This window comes from Thamnophis sirtalis, unplaced genomic scaffold (genome assembly GCF_051295495.1).
Source record: "Thamnophis sirtalis isolate CommonGarterSnake01/CBP01778 unplaced genomic scaffold, rThaSir2_p1.2 scaffold_13, whole genome shotgun sequence".
NCBI lineage: Eukaryota > Metazoa > Chordata > Lepidosauria > Squamata > Natricidae > Thamnophis > Thamnophis sirtalis.
In genome coordinates, this window is record NW_028261393.1 from 21,763,085 (window position 1) to 21,784,151 (window position 21,067).

General features: G+C 42.2%; 1 protein-coding gene across 1 annotated transcript; it reads right to left on the reverse strand.

The window, feature by feature from the left end:
- Nucleotides 1-269: 269 nt before the first annotated feature.
- Nucleotides 270-7,045, reverse strand: CUNH1orf216 (chromosome unknown C1orf216 homolog). Its single transcript, XM_014055897.2, has 2 exons — nt 6,018-7,045; nt 270-3,474 (listed from the first exon to the last, which is right to left on the reverse strand). Exon 2 carries the CDS (start codon nt 3,456-3,458, stop codon nt 2,574-2,576), a length of 885 nt encoding a protein of 294 aa, XP_013911372.2. The 5' UTR covers nt 3,459-3,474; nt 6,018-7,045; the 3' UTR covers nt 270-2,573.
- Nucleotides 7,046-21,067: the final 14,022 nt, after the last annotated feature.

Genomic DNA, 21,067 nt, shown 5'->3' on the forward strand with positions numbered 1-21,067 from the left:
TCTATAATCTTATTTCATTTACCCACAAAATGCCTTAGGTAGGAGCTTAATAATCAAGATGCAAAGTATGTCTCCAAATATAGACATTTTTATCTTCTTTCAAAGAACATGCATATCACTCCTGATTTGTACTAGCGATAGCAATAATTACCCAAATGCTTCAATCAGTAAAGTCAGTTTACATCATTATCCTATATTATACTTTGTAATACATTTATTCTGTTAAAAAAAATATAGAAAAGCAACAGACCAGTCTCTTTACACAGATGAATCATAAATGTTTTTTTTTAAAAATCAGTTTGAGAAGGATTTCCGCAACACGATATCCATTACTGGAAATGTACATCCGTATATCTCTACTTCTATCATAGTTGGAATCATCTTTAGGAAAGGAAGATTAAAATAAACATTATGTAAAATATTTAAAAAAATAAATTTCACTTCCACCAAAAAGATGCTGGGTGAAATATCTATTAATCTTGAAGGTAACCAGAACCAACTGAGGTCAGTAGATTATACTGAAGAACTAGGGGATATTAACTTTGACATAAATCTGACAGCTTATCATACTAAAGAAATAGCAAATTGGGTTTGGTCAATTGGCCAAACAAATATTTTCATATGATATTCCCTAATTTAGATATTTTGGAAAATGTCAAACACTCTCAGAAACTTTCTAACTCATCTTAAAAGAGGAGCCAGTTTTGTTAGCAAGTCGCTCAGAGTTTGTGTTCACCAAACATTGTAGACTAGAGCACAGTAGTTTGTAGCTGTATTATTGCAAATCTACCTACAGGATTAGGTATCTCTTCAGTGTATTGTGTGACATTTAATTCAATTTCTATAGCCTTTCTGGATGTGGAAGACAGGAATTAGTCTTATACAAATAAAATTCAAGGAAATATAGCACACTTGGTTTTTTTTAAAGGGCAGTGTAGAGTATGATTGAGAGGCACAAGGATGAGATATATGTCTCTTCTTCATTCCAAGAGAATGAACATCTTAAGGAGGAAAGATTTTGAGAACTGGCATTTACTTCTGGTTTGGGACAAAAATGGCCCATGGTGAATAATGGGGTCACTTAACCAACACAGCATTTGCTTAATGACCACCAAAAAAGGTCGTTCAATCACATAGGTGATCTGCTTTACAGCCGCCATGATTTACGACAGTTGTAAATTGAGAAGTACCTGTATTATTACTCTACTTATGCAAAAATTTATGGGCTTCAAGAGGCTACTAGGCTTCAATTTTAGCCAGTGATGAAGATTTCTGGAAGTTAACATACAACTGTGTTACTTTGAAAGTTACAATATTCCATGCTCCTTGTTTTTTTTTTTAAACAAACATGCATGCAATTATGTGTACAATCATATTTGGTCTCCAAGGTGAATACACTCTTGGAAAGGTTTGGTTTATTTGGAAGTAAAGTGAAACGTGCTTCTGGTTTTAATTTAAAGAGGTCATTGTCCAAAACGTAGGAAACAAGATCCTCTTTCTTCAATCAACTTGGGCACAGATTTTTTTATGTTGACATCCAACCTTGGTTCAACATACACCAAGGATCAGATGAAGAACAGGAGATACAATTTGGATTGTTGGGTTGGTTACATTTGGGGCATATGTTGATTGGTTCACAAAATCAGCTTCAAATTCAGCATCATCCCATTTTGATAAATCGATGAGGGCCAAGGAAAGAACCAGATGTAGATTAACCAAATACAAGGCTGGAGAGAAGAATCCTGCCTATTCTAAAGCCTTTCAGATCTTTGGTTTCCAGATTCTTGTTTTGCATGCTGATAGGTTTGAACTTTAAGGGCTGAAAAAGTTGTAAGCACCTGGAAGCAGGATGTGAAAGCTTGGATAGCAAAACCTAGGATAGAAAGCTTGGATAGCAAACCAACTCAAAGCCCTTGTTCATAGCAAGAAGGATGGAGTCTAGCTAAGAAGCTAACAAGGATGATAAATAAGGCAAAGTGTATGGAAATGGCCAGGCAGGTTAGGAACAGAAATTTGGCAGTTCGGAGTAGGTATCAAATAGTGGCACAGAACTACCTCATGTATCATAAGGATGTCATGCCATGCAAGCTGCATCATGGTTTGAAGCATCCAACATTTTATCCAGTTAGTAGCACAAGATTTGATAACTGACTCACAAAATTCCCATTTCAAGCTTCTTTCCATCTCAGATGCTTAGCAGGTATTTTATAAGCCTATATGTCCACGATTTTTCAGCTTTTCTCCATGGCCATAGGCTCGAATCATCATAATACCACCTGCATCTCTTATTTTGTTTCACTCTAAGTTGTATTTATAATACATTCACCCCCAGAAGTGATGCATCTTGGAAAATATCTTGGAACAAAAATTATGTGTCCACATAAATAATATGTCCTGGAGTGTCTATGGCTAACTTGCTGATAATTTTCTGATGTGTTCTAGGAGGAACATCAAACACGAGAAAAGTCCACTGGGGCAAATTGCAAACAAACCATGATCCTGATGACCCTTATTTGGGAGGCCAAACTAAGAAATGAAGAGATAGAAGGGGGGCCTTTTTTTTACAATTCTCCCTAAGTTGAGGTTTTGGTGTGCCCCATGCCTTGCTGGACATGTTGAATAAGTTCTTTGCGGTTGTCCAGGATAGTGTCAAAGCTCTCCTGCAGTCGATTTTGTTGGTCAGCAACATTCTGTTGGAGGCTGCGAATCCAGCGTAGCAAGGCCAGGCGGCGATACATCACTAAGTGGATGCGATATTTCTGTTTCTCCAACTCTTTGAACTTCTCCTTCTCCTGCATGTTCCTGAAAGCTTCTGCCAGTGATGGGGAGAAGGTCTCAGAACTAGAGGAAGAACTGTCAAAATCACCAGAGGAGGCTTGCTGCGTAGTGTTACATGTCCAGTCTTCATCAGTAACAGAAGGTATCTTCCAAACATTGGTGCCATCGCTCTCAGGGCTATCAATCCAATGACTACTGGAACAACCCTTATCTTCTCGAGGGGACTTGGCCAGTTTCCCTCTTACCTTCACCTTCACCTGGCAGTTGGTCTCTTGTTCTGGACTCCTGACCTCGGCACCTTCGGGTGGTCTACGAATGTCCTCCTCCTGTCCTTCCTTCTCCTCCTCTAAGCCCAGGAAGTTGTCATCAGACTTTAGGTTCTGAGAAATGCCTCTGGAGCAATTCTTTGTTTTCTGTTGGCATATTAGATCAGTCCGATTCTCAGGTACCTTCTTTATCCCACTGTAATTCCATTGCTCCCATTCCTCTGGTATCTGCACCTTTGATATGGATTGGCTCCAGTTTTCATTGCTATCATAGGACTTCTCATCCATGAAGTTGAGGTTCTTGTCTGGATGGGAGTCCTTTTTGTTACGGTAGATCACATCCTGCTGTGAATTTCCCTGGACTTCACCGAGCTGTGGATGGAGGGGGAATTCCGGTTGGCACATGGCAAACATCGATGCCCCCACCCAACTGGGAAAAAGAAAACCAGCAGAGAAAGAAATGTAGATATAAGGACATGACCAATATGCATAAAAATTCCAACACTCCTAGATGTCATCCCGAAATTCATGCTTTGGATCCCAGGCCAATCTCAGCATTTAGACCTCTCTAAAAGCCTGGATCATCAAATTTAAAAAAAAAACCTGTGATCAGTAAACATGTGATCAGAGCTGACTAAGCTTCTTCTGAATAGAGTTTAGTTTTCCAGGACTTAAGGAAAGTTTCCTTTGTTCCTATAATGAGCTTCTGGTTATCTAAATCCTGATTTATTTCATTAACTCAATGGTTCAGGTTCATGCAACACTGAATTAGCAACTGACCGGCCAAGTTGAGTTCACACAGCATACAGTATTGACCCATAAATTAACCACATTTTGTTCCAGTGAGTTGTGTAAGGCCAATCCTAGTGCTTCCTGTGCTGGGGAGGCAGGGAGGAGAAGATAACTTCATGCTAGCCACCAAGTAATTCACAAACTGGTCATATTTCCATCTTTCTAAGCATGGGTGACTATGTTGCATAATCTTTTTCTGGCTTAAAACCACAATAGTCCTCTGAATGCATGTGGGATGAGAGGACCATAAATGGGACCTGGATGATTACTTTAGCTGATCTAATTTACGTATTACTAAAATAAATGAATATAACACAGTCATCAGAATGAACACAGAACATAGAACAATAAGATTTGAATAAAACATTGAGGTTTTCTAGTCCAATCCCCTGCTCAAGCTGGAGATCCTATACTCTTCTGGATAAATAAATGGCTTCCCAGTCTTGAAAACCTTCATGGTTTGAGCACCCAATAAACAAAAATATTTGTAGTTCAGGATTGAAATGAAGGGTCCTGTGTCGCCCTCTGAGCTTGGTTGTTTTTTTGCAGGTGCTTTATTACTCAAATTAGGTAACATTATCAGTGCTATCACTAATGGAGTGAGCTCCCATTACTTACAATAATACAATACAATAGCAGAGTTGGAAGGGACCTTGGAGGTCTTCTAGTCCAACCCCCTGCCCAAGCAGGAAACCCTATACCATTTCAGACAAATGGCTATCCAACATCTTCTTAAAGACTTCCAGTGTTGGGGCATTCATAACTTCTGGAGGCAAGCTGTTCCACTGATTAATTGTTCTGTCAGGAAATTTCTCCTCAGTTCTAAGTTGTTTCTTTCCTTGATTAGTTTCCACCCATTGCTTCTTGTTCTGCCCTCAGGTGCTTTGGAGAATAGTTTGACTCCCTCTTCCTTGTGGCAGCCCCTGAGATGTTGGAACACTGCTATCATGTCTCCCCTAGTCCTTTTTATTAAACTAGACATACCCAATTCCTGCAACCGTTCTTCATATGTTTTAGTCTCCAGTCCCCTAATCATCTTTGTTGCTCTTCTCTGCACTCTTGTCCCAGCTTCTGCCAACCTAGCAGTTTGAAAGCATGTAAAAATGCAAGTAGAAAAATAGGAACCCCTTTGGTGGGAAGGTAACAGTGTTCCGTGCGCCTGTGGCGTTTAGTCATGCCAGCCACATGACCATGGAGACATCTTCAGACAGCACTGGCTCTTTGGCTTTGAAACGGAGATGAGCCCTGCCCCCTAGAGTGGGGAACGACTAGCACATATGTGCGAAGGGAACCTTTATTTTAGTTTGGGTAATGAAACGTGCAAGAAAACAACCAAACTCTAATGGAGCACCCACAATGGCTTTCCATATATTTAATCATTCTGTTCCCCTTTTCCTCCCATAATGGTTACCTTGGCATTACAGGCTTAATCTAACTAACCAAACAAATTGTTTGCAAAAAGAGGCCAAGCCAACTCCCTCTCCTTACCCAAATTAACCTAAACAGGCTTCACAAGTTATGCAAAAGCCACTGTTGGGCCTTTAACTCTTTTGTCTATTGTGCACAAACATCAGAAGGCCCACAACGTGGCAAGCACAGCTTACAGAGGCTCTTCCACTCTTGGGGCTGCAGGTTGTGTAGTTCAGCTGTAGGCAGATCTGGGCTAGACAGGTGGAATATAATAACCTGGCAGAAAGGGAAGATTTTTCTCCCCCAGGTCCCCAAAAACACCCAAAGCAGGTGAAAGAGGGAAAAAACCAAAGCCGATGTCCATACAATCCTAAAAGACACCCAGGTGGAATAAGGGGCTCCAGAATCTTCACTCAGCATTGCTAACGTACGTGGGCTCTCCCCTCTCCCCGCATTTTCCAAGCAAGCTCTAGAAAATATTTCTTTCCTTTCCCGGCTGAGAACGACGCTGTCGGGGAGGTGGCAGAAGGCTGGACCTGTTTGCCGTTTTAGGGCATGTGATTTGGGTGGGGGTGGGGGTGACAGGTGCAGCGCCAATGGTCTAGCAGGCAAACTGCAGGCAGTTTGCGCCGAGAAAGGAAGGAAGGTAGAAACCGGGAGCCGTTTTTGGTCGGGAGCCCCGCTGAAAGGATTATTCTACGTCCGCGCTCAAATTGTCGTTTGTGCCCCCCCTCCCCGTCCCCTCCCCGGAAGCCCCGGCTTGGCACTCACCGCTGGAGCCTCGCAGGAATGTAGCGGGGAGGGGCGCTCGGGCGGGGAGGGGGGCTGGCAGGATTTTGGCAGCCGACCGTCGCTTCTACGGAGTAAGACGCGGGAGGGGGGCGGAAATGGCACAGATCGGGAATGTTGCAAGGAAGCACCGCCCGTTTCCTGGAGGTGCCCAGACGGTGGTGCCGGTGCCAGTGGCGATTGCGGAGAGGGAAGGCGAGGAGAGAGAACAGGTGACCCCGGAAAGCGATGCGTACGAACGGCTCCTCCCTCCTTCACACACACATCCCAAGTCCTTCTGAAAGGATTCCCAGCAGCTGGCACGTTCACATGACCAAGACGTGAGGCTGGACAAGATGCCAGGAGAACTGGGTTGGTGACGTTTGCGGTGGGAGGGCTGGGTGCGGGGTCGTGATGAGTAGCATGTGGAGGAGGACTTGGCCTGGGCAGTCCGTGGACCCCTGACCCTTTCTGAACACGGATGGAGCTGCGGGACAACCGTGGTTCCCCGCATTGTCAAACTTGGTGCTGTCCATTAAGCCTTTGATCAAACCCACCTAATCCCCAACCAGGGGGTGAAATTCAGCAGGTTCTGAAAGGTTGTGGAGAACCGGTAGCTCGGAGAACTGGCAAATACCACCTCTGGCTGGTCCCAGAGTGGGGAGGGAATGGGAATTTTGCAGTATCCTTTCCCCAGGAGTGGGGAGGGAATGGGGATTGTGCAGTATCCTTCCCCCAGGAATGGGAAGGGAATGGGGATTGTGCAGTATCCTCCCCCCAGGAATGGGAAGGGAATGAGGATGTTGCAGTATCCTTCCCCCAGGAATGGAGAGGGAATGGGAATTTTGCAGTATCCTTCCCCCAGGAATGGAGAGGGAATGGGGATTTTGCAATATCCTTTTCCCAGGAGTGGGGAGGGAATGGGGATTTTGCAATATCCTTCCCCCAGGAGTGGGGAGTGAATAGAGATTTTGCAGTATCCTTCCTCTGCCATGCCCACCAAGCCACTCCCACAGAACTGGTAGTAAAAAAAATGAATTTCACCACTGTGCCCCCAACCCCCCCCTTCAGCCAAGCCCCAAAGATTCATGTAGGGTTGAGTGTGTTCTGAAAACTCAGTTGGTTGATTGAATAAAGTATGTTGAAGCTAATCACAGGTATGAGTTGTACAGAGGTGGAGAATGCAAGGAAATCCAAGCATAGCTGGCTGGCCTGGGAGTTGAAGTCCACCAGTTTTAAAGTTGCCAAGGTTAGACACCCCTGCTCTAAATCGTCCCAAAGGTGCTTTTTTTTTTCAAGAGGCAACTGGACTTTCTGGTAGTCTGGTTCTGGTAGCACCAGAAAGTCCAGTTTCCTCTTGGGGGGAAAAAGCACCTTTGGGACAACCATGACCTGGATGACTGAGAATCTCCATAGACCCTGCTGTAAATGTTGCATATTTAGCCTTTTTAGTAGGAGATTAACCTTAATGATTAAATACCATGCATGGGAAAGAGGAGGATATATATCACAATGTCATCACACAATAATGTCATCACTTCTGTGACTTCTATGCTGCCTTGGTCCATATCTGAAAAGCCATCAGTGCAAAAATAAAAATATCACATAATAGTTGCGTTGTTGCAATATATTAATCCATGGTTAAGTAGACCATTGTTTTTCTGGGTTTGGCCATCTGGCAGAACTATCAATTAACTACCCAAACTGGGTTCTCATTATAAGCTAAACCGTTTAAGCAATTATATGAATCCAGCTACTGGTTCAAAGCAGTGGTTGTCAATTCCTTCAAAGGTTGTTGGATTACATGAAATCATAACCATGTGTTAACTGGGTTCATGCAACAAAACCATAAACCACCATTTATAAAGCAGAAACTGAATTTAGTGTATCAAGGGATTCTGATTAAGCATCTTATATAAATTATCCAAATATGACAACAATGTTTGCAGTTTGGTGTAGTGTTTTAACGTCCTGGCCTTGAAACCAGGAGACGGTGAGTTCTAGTCATGCCTTAAGCACGAAAGACAACTGGGTGACTTTGGGCCAATCACCAGGAGACTAAGTTCTAGTCCCGCCTTAGGCATGAAGCTGGCTGGGGAACTTTGGGCCAATCACCAATGATAGTGAGTTGTAGTTCTGCCTTAGGCATGAAAGCTAGCTGGGTGACTTTAGGCCAGTCACTCCTGTCAGCTCAACCCACTTCACAGGATTGTTGTTCTGGGGAAAATAGGAGGAGCAAGGAGTATTGGGTATGTTTGTCACCTTAAGGCAGCTTGGCTTAGCATGTGTGAACTTTGCTTAGAACTCATGCTCATCTGTGTATGTTCAACCATGGTTAGCAAGTAAGCTACAAGAGAATCAAAGCCACCTAGTAAAGAGGTGGGTTGCTCTCAGCTCGGCCCGGCCCGGATCAGGCAAAACAGTAGTAGCGGCAGCAGGGTGCTCCACCCACCCACCCAGATGCTTCTCCACATGTGCGAGCGCGCCCAAAGCAGTAGTAAAAAAATTGGCAACCCACCTCTGACCTAGTCTGAACCTTGGCAAACCAACATGGGGTTTAGCTGCAGTGCAACGGTCTCTACCCCTAACGTGGCCTTGCCCGTGCCTTGGGCCTGCCCGTAGTCCTCTTCAAAGCTTGCTTCACATGCGGCATTGGTTAAACCTTGGTTATTCCTCCTTTCTGACAGAAAAGGGTTAGAGCAACAGGCCTTCGTGGTGCTGCAGCATTATCCGAGCAAAGTCTTTAGGCCTCCGCTGGGAACAATTTTGTTCAAAGACTGGGCCAGGTCAGTGGATGGAAAACAACAGCAGATGAAAAGCAGGTGGCTCTAACGGCTTGTAAGGACCTGGGATCAGGCCTCAAGTACCCAGCACCCCAAAATCCAGATGTTTGGGATTTCTGCTGGAACTCCATCTCAGTTAAGATGGCCCTACTGCATCAAAACTGCAAGAAATCAAAGAATATTCAGAGGAAGCAGATTCCTAAAGTAGGATATTAAAGCAAAATATGAGTATCTTGCAATAGCTTTGCGGTCTTCCAATTGGATTCCAGGCTCGGCCTGTCCCAAACCAGCCTTTTCCCAGATGTGTTATAATTACAGCAATTGTTAATTCTCGTTTGGCTATCCTTGCCTGCAATCTTCAGTGGCACTTGGGCCATCTTGTCTGGCAACTCCATGTTTAGGGCAATGTTCGGAGAAAGTGTTCCATGCTCAGAGCTATGGTGGTGCAGTAATTAGAATACAGCATTGCAGGTTAACTCTGCCTGTTGTCAGGAGTTTGATTCTGACTAGCTCAAAGTTGACTCAGCCTTACAAGGTCAGTAAAATGAGGATCCAGATTGTTGAGGGCAATATGCTGATTCTATTAACTCTGTAATAGGGCTGTAAAGCACTACGAAGTGAAATATAAGTCTAAGCGCTGCTGCTATTTCTATTCTGTGTTCACACATTGCTGTCACTGTCTCATTTCCAGTTGATGATTAAATGGTCTTACCCAGTGTTTCTCGACCTTGGCCATTTTTAAGAAGCATGAACTTCAACTCCCAGAGTTTCCCAGTGAACTAAGCTGGCTGGGGAATTCTGGGAGTTGAAGTCCATGCATTTGAAAGTGGCCAAGGTTGAAAAACACTGGCCTTACCCTTCTGGTTTGTATTTGGCAAAATATGTATTATACAGTCGTATGTAAATCACTGCAGTCTCACACACACCTTTGAGATTTCTGTGCCAGATGTTGTTGTGCAGAGAGGTTGTTTGGATTTAGGAGTTAGGGGAAAGCATAAAATAGAAGTCTAAAAACATTCAACCCATTGCTACCCATAACCAGAAACATGTTTCTTTAGTCAGATAGAAATGAGAGGAAGATCAACATAGTATTATACCACAACAGCAAAAAAATGGATTGCATAAATTAGGGGAAAGCTAATTTATCCTGATATATTTTGGGATGGAAATGCATTTTGCTCCAATGCAAAGTAGCCCCATTGTTGTTTTAACTGTAACTGAATTTTTGGATTTAAAAAAATGTTATCTATCTCCCAAAGTTACCTATCTATGTGCTGGGTGGCCATTTTAAACAAATAAACACAACATAAACAAAGTCTCTATTCTCCTCCCTGCTCTGCTTCCCTGGGCTGACTGGGAAAGAAATGTTTTGCTTGCAAATGTGCCAAGTGTTAAAGGGAGATATTGGCTTTGGGGGAGGGGGAATCCTTCCAATGGCATTTTGCTCACTGCAATTTCCTCTCTCACTTTTCATTTTATTTATTATTTATTGTGCTTCATCCCTGGTTGGAGGAACACATAAGAAGCCTGCCGAGTACTCAACATCTGTGGCCCTGCGTGTGACTTGAAGTTTACTATGCCTTGTGTTCTTCTCAGGCTAGTTTCCCCAGGGCCTGGACTGCCTTTTGTAACAACATTGTGCTACAGAAAAAGCACACATGGTTTTTTAAAAAAGGACTGGAAGACACAAACCAAAAGAACCTGTTTTATACCGGTAGCTCACATATCCTGCTAAGTCAGGCTTGACTAAGCGTTAATGGCTAGATTCAAGAAAAGCTACATTATAAATCAACAATCCCAAAGGTAAAGGTAAAAGTTCCCCTTGCATATACATATGTGCTAGTCGTTTCCGACTCTAGGGGGCGGTGCTCATCTCCATTTCAAAGCTGAAGAGCCAGTGCTGTTTCCGTGGTCATGTGGCCGGCATGACTAAATGCCAAAGGCGCACGGAACGCTGTTACCTTCCCACCACATATTTTTCTACTTGCATTTTTACATGCTTTCGCACTGCTAGGTTGGCAGAAGCTGGGACAAGAATGGGAGCTCACTCTGTTACATGGCGCTAGGGATTCGAACCGCTGAACTGCCGACCTTTCTGATCGACAAGCTCAGTGTCTTAGCCACTGAGCCACCGCGTTCCTATCCCAAACTTAGGGGCAAATAAAAAAGATGAGATAATAGATAAATAAGCAAAGACAGCTGTGGTGGAATGCAGTCCAGAGTTGAAGGAGGGAGAGGCCACGTAGCTGTGGACAGGAAGAGAGCAAAGTCAGGCATTCCCTCACAATTCACAGACCAGAGGTGGTCCTCGACTTATAACCATTCGGTTTAATGACCACTTGAAATTACATCACTGAAAAAAGTGACTTCTGTCCATTTTTCACACTTAGGACTGTTGCAGATCACATGATCAAACATCAGATACTTGTTTTATATTTATGACGGTTGCAGTGTCCCGGGGGTCATGTGATCACCTTTTGCGACCTTCTGACAAGCAAAGTCAATGGGGAAGCCAGATTTACTTAACAACCGTCTTATTAACTTAGGTGGCAAGAAATGTGAGTTCTAGTTCTGCCTCAGCTGGAAAGGCGGCTGGATGACTTGGGTCAGTCACCCTCTCTCTCAGCCCAATGATCCACCCAACAGGATTGTTGTGGGGAAAAGATTCGATGGAAAGCAGTGAGGAGGTGGATCCCCAGGAGGGAGGGGCTGCATTCCAGAGGAGTAAAAGGCAACTCAGGCGAGAGATTATGTGTGAGAGAAAGAGGGTAAGGACAGCCCCTCCTTAATAGTTCCCAGATTATATGTAGATGCAGATAGTAGAATCCCTCAGTCTGTCAAGATTCTGTCTGTAGGTATGAAACAATAAAGAACTCTGTTTGCAATAATCACTGTGTGTCATTCTTGGTATTGGGCCTGACAAATAGGGAAGAAGGAGCATTAGAGATATGTGTTCAGACCTTGGCTTCCCAAGAGCATGAAGCAAACTCCTTCTCCTGACAAAAAACCCATTTTTTAATTGAATGTGAATTCTGCTCACTCACATCCAGCAAAGCCTTTCAAGGGAGGATTTACAGTCACAGACCTTATCTGGCTTGGAGAGCTGACAGGCCAATATCTGCAAAATCTGGCAAGGAGTCTCGGAGAGTCACGAACCAATTAGGCGAACTAATTGTCTCCTGCAAACTCTACTCTTTCGCTCCTCTTTTATTTCCTCAGAGAGGGGCTATTCATCGTCCATCTGTGGCCTTACTCCCAAATCCACCCCTGTTCTTTAGCTGCTCCCTTCGTCTGGCAACTCTGTGCATGCGCACGCTGGGAACCGGCTCCAGTTGTTCGTCTGCCTCACTGACGTCTGACTCTGAAAGCAGCTGATAACTGGCATACGGCTCTGTCCCACTCTCTGCCTCCAACTCAGCCCTCATCAGAGCCTTCCTCAGACTCCAGGACTGGCCCATCTTCCTCCCCAACCTCCTCACTGTCCGAATCTGCTGCCAGCTATGCTGGCCGCTGGCGGGCCACAACAAAGGCAAGCAGGCATCCGTAGAAGACAAGGTACACCCTCTACTTCCCTGTTCAAGGATGCAAACCGTGGATAAAGCCTTCTTCTTTCCCAGCTTCTCTTGTTCTACTTCCCACCTTTCATTGCTTACTTGCTCCTTCCCTCCCTTTCAACTATCTCCTCCTCCTTCCCCACAACCTGCTCCTGTCTCAGCTGTTGTCAAAAATTCAGCGAAAGAGACAAAACAACAGCAACAACCAGAGACTGTAGTACCGGTAGCAGAACAATATTTTCCATCACTATGTGTACCCATGTCCCCCTCCCCATGATCAGATCCCAAACAGCAAGTCCTAGCAGTCAGATTAAGGTTAAGGTTAAAGATTTGCATTTTTGTCGAGGGTTGAGGCACACTTGCAGCCCACAAGCATCTTTCTAACACACATCTGGTTCCTCCCCAACCTCCTCATTATCTGAATCTGCTGCCAGCTCTGCTGGCCGCTGGCGGGCCACAACAATCCATTAACTACTTTGAATTATTTATAAAAATGATAAAGGCAGAATTTTTAAAAATCTAAAACATGTATCTAAAAATTCTGGAACAAGTGTTCCATGTCAGTCAAATAGATCCTCCTAATGAATTCCCTATAAATGAGGGTTAGAAATTCCTCTTACAGCTTCCAAGGTCCTGTACTTACTGTACTCTAGGATTAGCTTTCAAGAGACCTGCCTGAAGTCTGGTGTACAATAGTTCGCATTTCCTTCATTTTCCCCACAGGGGTGGGGCCTCACCTTAGTTTTCACTCCTTGCTCCAACAAATCAGAATCAAAACTTTTTGGAGTGTGTATACTGTATGCAAAGGATCAATTTTGAAATAACAAAAGAAAAATGCCCTGTAGGCACTTAACTATGAAAGCCAGTTGAGAATAAATTTCAGCTTTCACATTGAAGAGAGACAATATTTATCTCCATAGTATAAAATGCATCTTCATTAGATCCACTGTGACATCTTCTGAGGCAGGTTACAAATAGGATAAATAGATAAATACATTTGCTTCATACCCAGCTGAATGTCGTTTCTGACTTGTGGACTTCAAATCCCAGAATTCCCCAGCCAGCATGGGAGTTGACAGCTCCCAAGAGATCATAGGCACCACATTGAAAATGATGGCCAGGTAGACCATGACTTATATACCAGAGTTATTGAATTTGTTTATTACCTTAAGAACAAATACATACCATGTATGAGTTGTAAATTGTGGTTTATATCTTAGCATTATGGATGAACCAGGTTATTATCTTGTAGAAAACTAAGAGCCAAGGATTTGCAATATGCAAATCCATTTCAAATGTTAATCTGATTGTTGTTAAGGCAGTTATCTATCCTTTTTGCGCTTTTCTTTGCATTTTGTCTTTCAAATGCTTTATAAGCAGAAGTTTGTTCAGTGGATTCCCCGTTTCTTCTCATATCTCTTCTACCTTCCTCTCCTCTTGTCTTCTTTCTCCTTCCTGTTGGAATAATTTACTTATGCTAGGCTATGTCCGCTTACACTTATCTTTTCATCTTTCCATTTTTAATTCAATACTACTACTGTCAAAATTAAATTTAAAATGGATCTGCTTAATTTTCAAATTATTATTTGCCAAGTGGTTTATGAGTTTCCTAAACAAGATTATGAGGATGAATCATAAATAGGCTCAAAGAATCCTCTGATAGATCAGGGTGCAGATGTTCCCTGAGTAAAAGAAGTAACTATTTCTTTTTTAAAATTTTGATTGAATCTTTTAATCTTTAAAAACAGAAAGAAAAACACAACAAGAAAAATCAAAACACAAAACATACATAACAATATAAAGTAATTTCACAGAACTAAAAGAAAGAGAACAATCGGATTTCTATAAAATATGGAATAAAATTTATAAGTGGCTAGAAAACAGAAGCCAAAACAGAAAATAGAGATTGCAAATATATGTTGATATAAATAATCAATATTATTATAAGCGTTAGTACTACTGTTGTTACATTATAGGACAAGGTAAAAGCAATAGGAAGGCAATGCAGAATGGAGAACTATAAAGGCTAAACAGGAAAGCCGATACAGAAGGCTGTATAGAAGTAACTATTTCATTTCTAGAGGGTATAGTGATTATCCTCTGGATTCACTTTCAAAAGATATTATAGGATTTTAAATGAGGATGGCTGGAACAATTCCCTTACATAGCCTAGAACAGACTGGAAGGAAGGGATTAAAGAAAACAATTAAGTTTTGCCTTTGTAGTGATTGCAACAGAGATGGGTTGCTACCGGTTTGCACCGGTTCAGATGAACTGGTAGTGGAAATTGCAACTGGGTTGCCAAACTGGTAGGGATGGCAGGCTCGCCATGCCCCCAAACCGGTTCCCCAGTTGCTGTATGTTTATTTGACATTTTTAATGTTACAGGCAACTGCACACACAGGTGCACTGAACCGGCAGTAACGCTGGCAGAAAGCCACCCCTGGATTGCAACAACTTTTAACTAAGTCAAATATGCAGAAGGGAATTTTAAAGGGACATTTATAGGAATTTCAGTTGGCAGAAAAGGTATAGTCCAAAGGGAGAAGGATGGAGAAACTGTTCTAGACCTTTCCCACAATTCAGTTTGCAAAACATGTTCCTTAATTTGGTCAGCCCTAAGGCTAGAAAGCAGAGGAATCTGTTGGGTTCAACAAATGTACTTGTTCACTGAGGAGGCCCTGAACATCTTTATGGATATGCAAATTATTAATTAAATTAACTTGATTAAATCACGGATATGCAAATCAAATCAAATATGGATACAGCTATATTCCGTAATATGGAAGGGAAGGAAACTGGTTTCAGTTCAAGACCAAAATCTCATTACCAGCTAGTGGAAAAAGGGAGGCTAACTGAACTGTCCCATTGTACATTGAATAGGTCCATACAATATGCTTAACAAGGATAATTAAAAGCTCCAGAAGCTCCATTCACACAATCAAGCTTTATTTCACTATGAAGATGCAAAGCAGAATGTTTCAGGAGTGGACTGTTCTAAAATACAGGATTATTCACTTTTTTTTCCCCCTTCCAGACATCCTCAATATTTTCATCCCTTTCTCTACTGCAGTATATTTGCTTTGGAAGAACACAATAACATTCTAGCATACCTTGAAATGTTTTGATTTCCCAACAGAAACATTTTGTACATCCCTAATCAATCAGTATTAATCTTTGCTTGGGGATTGACATGTTGGGCAAACCCAAGCTATTGGTAAGCTTATAGTTTAGCACACTGTGCAAATACAGAAAACGGGTTAATTCAGTAAGCAGGTTAGCTGAGTTATATAAATTCAGTCATCTTATTATTGATAACTTATTGTTTTTCCTCCAAAAAGTTCAGAATGGTATTTTACTGCCCACTTCAAATATTAGGAACATCTGGGAACCATGAAGACAATGTCTAAAAGTGTTCTTCATTTAGATTTTCTCTGCCTCTGACTGACAAACTATTGTAACACATTCAAATAGTTTTTTTGTATTTAACCAATGTCAAATGGTTATATACCATGCACATATTTTAGAAAGCTTTTTTATATACTTAAGCAGACATCATGATAATACTTTGATTCCTTCCACCACTTTATTTAAAGTGTACATAGGTATAAACCTCAATTTATAAATGGTCACTTAGCAACCATTCACAGTTATGATAGACACCCCTCGAAAAGCTATTTACGACCTGATTTCGAAGTTACAATAGACACATAAACACACACATACCATTTTCACATGATCACATTTTGAGGGTTTGTTAACCAGCTCATCTTTACAGCCGTTTGCACTGTTCCTTGGTCACATAACTGTGATTTTCTACTTTACCAGTTTATTTTATTTATTTATTAAATTTGTTTGCTATCCATTGTTTCAAGCAACTTTCCAGTATTTACTTCCAGTTTCCAGCAAAAAAATGCCCATTGGATAAAAGGAATTTGTTTAATGACCACGGTGTTTATTTAATGACTGCAGCATTTGCTTAATGACTGTGGTCTTTGCTTAGCAACTATGAAAAATATCATAAAATTAGGTCCAATCGCAAGATGATAGACAAATTCATGAAGGTTATCAAAGGCTATTACACTCGATGGTCATTTACGATATGTAAAATCAGAAGCAGCATCCCTTACATCAGGGTTTTTCAACGTTGGCAGTTTTAAGATATATGAATAACAACTCTCAGAATTCCCCAGCCTGCCCAAGGTTGAAAAACACTGTCTTAAATACTGGTTCCAGGCAGTGGTGGGTTTCAAAAATTGTTTGAACCTACTCTGTGGGTGTGGCCTCCTTTGTGGGAGTGGCTTGCCACCCATGTGACCGGATGGGAGTGGCTTGCCGCCCATGTGACCGGATATGAAGATGCCAACGACACTTGTCAGAACCACCTTAAATTACCTCACACACAGCACTGGCATGCATAAGAATATGATGGTAACTTGTTTTTTAAAAGGCATCTTTGGTTTGCGTTAAAACAACTTGAACACACGCAATGTTCTGATTGCACCACAAACGCAGTAGTCAACCTTACCTTTCACAGAGGCACTGAGTTTTATAAATATGAGCATGATAGTGTAGAATAATCATATCCAAGGACCAGTGGTGGGTTTCAAAAATTTTTGGAACCTCTTCTGTAGGTGTGGCCTGCTTTCCGGGTCCACTGGTGGAACCTCTTCTAACCGGTTCGGTAGATTTGACGAACCGGTTCTACCGAATAGGTGCGAACTGGTAGGAACCCACCTCTGGTTCCAGGAGAGCAACAGTACTTGGAATAGGCATTAAGGCACCAGCGTAGGAACCAAGAAACCGTAAGTTCTAGTCCCATTTTGGTATGAAAGCTAGTTGGGTGACTTTGAGTGAATCACCAGGAGATGGTGAGTTCTAGTCTTGCCTGCATGAAAGCTGGCTGGATGACTTTGGGCTAGTCACTTTCTCTCTGTCCAACCCACCTCACAGGGTGGTTGCTGTGGGAAAAATAGGAGGAAGAAGACATGTTGGATATGATTGCCACCTTGAGTTATTCATAAAATAATAAAAGATGAGGTTAAAATCAATAATATTTGGTAATATAATATAAATATACAATAAGATAGATAGATAGATAGATAGATAGATAGATAGATAGATAGATAGATAGATAGATAGATAGATAGATAGATAGATAGTAGGTAGGTAGGTAGGTAGGTAAATAGATAAATAGATAGATCTAGATAAAGATAAATGGCTGTTTGTGTGGAATGTTCCAGCATAAATCTGGAAAGCCTTGAGCAATTTCAACCAAACTTGGTACACAGATGACTAACTCTCTAGAAACAAATACTGTGTGGGGAGGGACACCCCTAACACCCCTTGGAGTATGTGTTCTGTTAAGATAATGCCTGTTGTGCCTTAAAATGGTTTCTACCATACTGCCTTAAAATGGCTTCTACTGTACAGCGCTGTAGAGTTGCCATGGTAACAGCTTCACAAGGGGACTCCCTCTGGTAAGCGGGAAAATCCAACATTAGAAATTGCAACGACATTCATGGAAGGAGGGTTGGGATAAATAAATACCTGGGCACCGCCAGGTTATTACCTAGTATCATATAAAAATCTATTACTACTCTTACCACTGTTTTCACAGACTGCTGGTCTGCATGAATTGAGCCTTGGACAGATTCAGCAGGACTTTTCTGATGGTCTCAGTCAGTTTTTCAAGGAATTAGTCATCGTGCAAAGCGGGGATGAGGTAGGGTGACCTTGCATTGCTCATTTTCCATGTATTTTCCATGCATTTTAGCCATTTGAATGTCAGCTGAAAATGGCAGTGAAGAAACCTCCAAAGTGATCCCTCCTTCTCCCCAATGGGTTAAAGCTTTGATTTTCTTTTTTAAAAACTTTCCCTGGACTGCGTGTAATCCAACCTTCCCCAACTGCCTCATCTGAATTTAATAAAGCAAGGGGGGGGGGAGTTGGAGAAATCTCCCAAAAAGCTTTCATAGAAATTAAAGTAAACAATGCCTTGACCTCCATCCCCTCCTTGCCCCGCTGCTGACTTGGGCCTGTTGTTACGGTTACAGACGGTTCGGCGTTTTTGTTTAATTGTAAACACATTTGGTAAATGCTGCCAGGACTTGGTGGTGGCTCACAAAGAGCACAGGTGAAGAACATCAGGGGAAATGTCTGCTAGGATAAGAGAGAAAAAATGTCCTATTTAAATGGACGCAGAAAAGGAGAAGCAACCGACACAACTGAGAAGGCCACAAGCGGTAGCACAAAGTATTTATTAGAGTTACCATCTTAGATTGAGCTGTGAGGAAATATGTGATTTCGGACTGGAAGTTTCTACTGTTCACAAGATATGATGGTGCTGGAGTAGGGTCCTAATCTTATCCTCCTAACAATGAATGAAAAATAGAACATATATGGCTTCATAAGAGTACAAATTGGTTAGGTTGGGTGGGTGGGTGGGTTTTGGTGGGTTGGTTGGTATGAGTTATTGAGTTGTTTTCAGTTCCTAGTGACTACATAGATTTTTCTCCATTATGATCTATCCTTAACCTGGTCTTTCAAGTCTCCGGATGGTCCCCACTGTAACTGAGCCTATCTACATGCTGCTGATCATCCTTTTCTTCTCTTTCCTTCCACCTTTCCTAGCATCAGAGCCTTTTCCAGAGAGCTGGATCTTTGCACAACATATCTGAAGCAGGGTAATTTGAGCCGCCTTCATCTCATTTGTGCCTCGAATGAGAACTCTGGATTGAGTTGTTTGATGATCCACCCGTTTCCTTCCTTGGCTATCCGTAATATTACTACCTGTATCAGGAATCTTCGGCAGCACCGAAGTTCAAAAGCATCAGGAAGCTTCTTTGCGGTTTGTTTTATCTGACATGTGGCTGCAAAAGAAAAAAAAACCATAGAGACCCAATTCCCTCCTTTCCATTAATACGGGGTCCAAAAGGGAAAAAAATAGGGAGGGGTGGGTGAAATTCCCCATTTCCTTTTGCTCTGTGAATTGCTAATAAACTCCAGACAGAAAAGTCTGATTAGGAAATGGCTTAGGAAATTGAAAGGCGGAGGAGAAAGAGGAGAAGGGAGTGCCTGAACCGATACTGTGTCCCTGCCAGGAGCGAGCTGGGTTTTGCGTGTAATTGTGTCCTCTACTTTTCTCCCTTGCCATGTTCTATCTGTGCTATCAACTGTCGGAGTGAGAGCTAAGGTTGTCCTCTGAATGGGTCGTTTTCAGTGTATTGTTTTTAAGATGCAACTTCTTCTTGTGGAGAGGTTGCCTTTTCCTGTGGAAAGCTTTCATTTGTCTGTTGTGCTCTCTGGGTGCACACTTCTTTTGATGCTGAGTTGACTCTATGGCTAGGAAAGGGCGCAAAGCGTAGTTGTTTTTAAGCATCTTCCAACCTTTCTGTAGAAGTATCCCTGGCTGTTCACAGGTCTACATTTCCTAGCCTGAGAAAGATTCAGGGAAGAGGTCCCTCTGCAAGACCAAGGCTTGTTTCATATAACAAGCTAAGCCATAGTTTAAGCTTGGATTGTATACATAAAGGAAAAGTTCCCCTCGTCTCTGAACCTTTTCCCCAGTCACCACAGTTGCCGCCACCATCTTGTTTTGGAGTTCTGCGCCCCTGCTCATCTCTGTTTCAAAGCCGAAGAGCCAGCGTTGTCCGAAGACGTCTCCGTGGTCATGTGGCCAGCATGACTAAACACTGAAGGCGCATGGAATGCTGTTACCTTCCCACTAAAGGTGGTTCCTATTTTTCTAGTTGCATTTTTATATGCTTTCGAACTGCTAGGTTGACAGAAGCTGGGACAAGTAACAGGAGCTCACTCCATTACACAACGCTAGGGATTCAAAGTGCCGACCTTTCTGTTCAACAAACTCAGTGTCTTAACCACTGAGCCACCACATCCCCTTAGGTTGTATACTAAATCATGATTTGTTGGATGTGAAGAACAGATAATGCTGGAATGTGGTGACTTTGGTTTGGCTTAATGTTTCATGCTCATCAAACCAAACTCTGGTTTGTTCAACAAAGTTACTCCAAAGATAATTGTTGAATAATTATTTTCATCACTTGCCCCAAACCCAGTGCCGTTCCATGGTTGGCCTACATTTTCTCCAGCTAATCAGAGAAGAAAATCTCTTTGATCTTGGACCTCACCAATGCAGTGTAAAGCAATGTGTTCTGACTTGAACATAAACAAAACCCCTTCATTTCTAGACAAAAAGTATTTCCAGTCACTGTACATAATTGACATAAATGCTAAATTTATCTTCATTTTAAAAGGGAAAAATAGAGGGTTGTTTTTTTTAAAAAAGAGAGAGTGGGGGGGGAAAGAGTGCATAGATTGAAATAGAGAGACGTTAATAGTTTGTCAAAACCATTGTGTCAAAAAGTCAGGAAAATGGCCATGAACATGCACTGAAGCTTCACTTCCATTTTTATGGAGGTCCTTGAAAATGATTTCTAAAGCAAACTCTCTTTCATCAGATTGAATGAGAACTGATAGGAAAAAATGCGGGAGAAAGTTTCTGCCCAACAACCATATTTAGGGGTTCCATATTTTAATATGCTTCCTATCCTCTTTTCCCCATGTACATGCCTACCCCCCCCCACACACAATGGTGTTTACACCACATGCTAATCACCTTAATTAAAAACCCTGATTCTGTAGCTGCATTTACATATGTGATTTGATATTACTCTTAATTTGTAGTTAGGCTTTT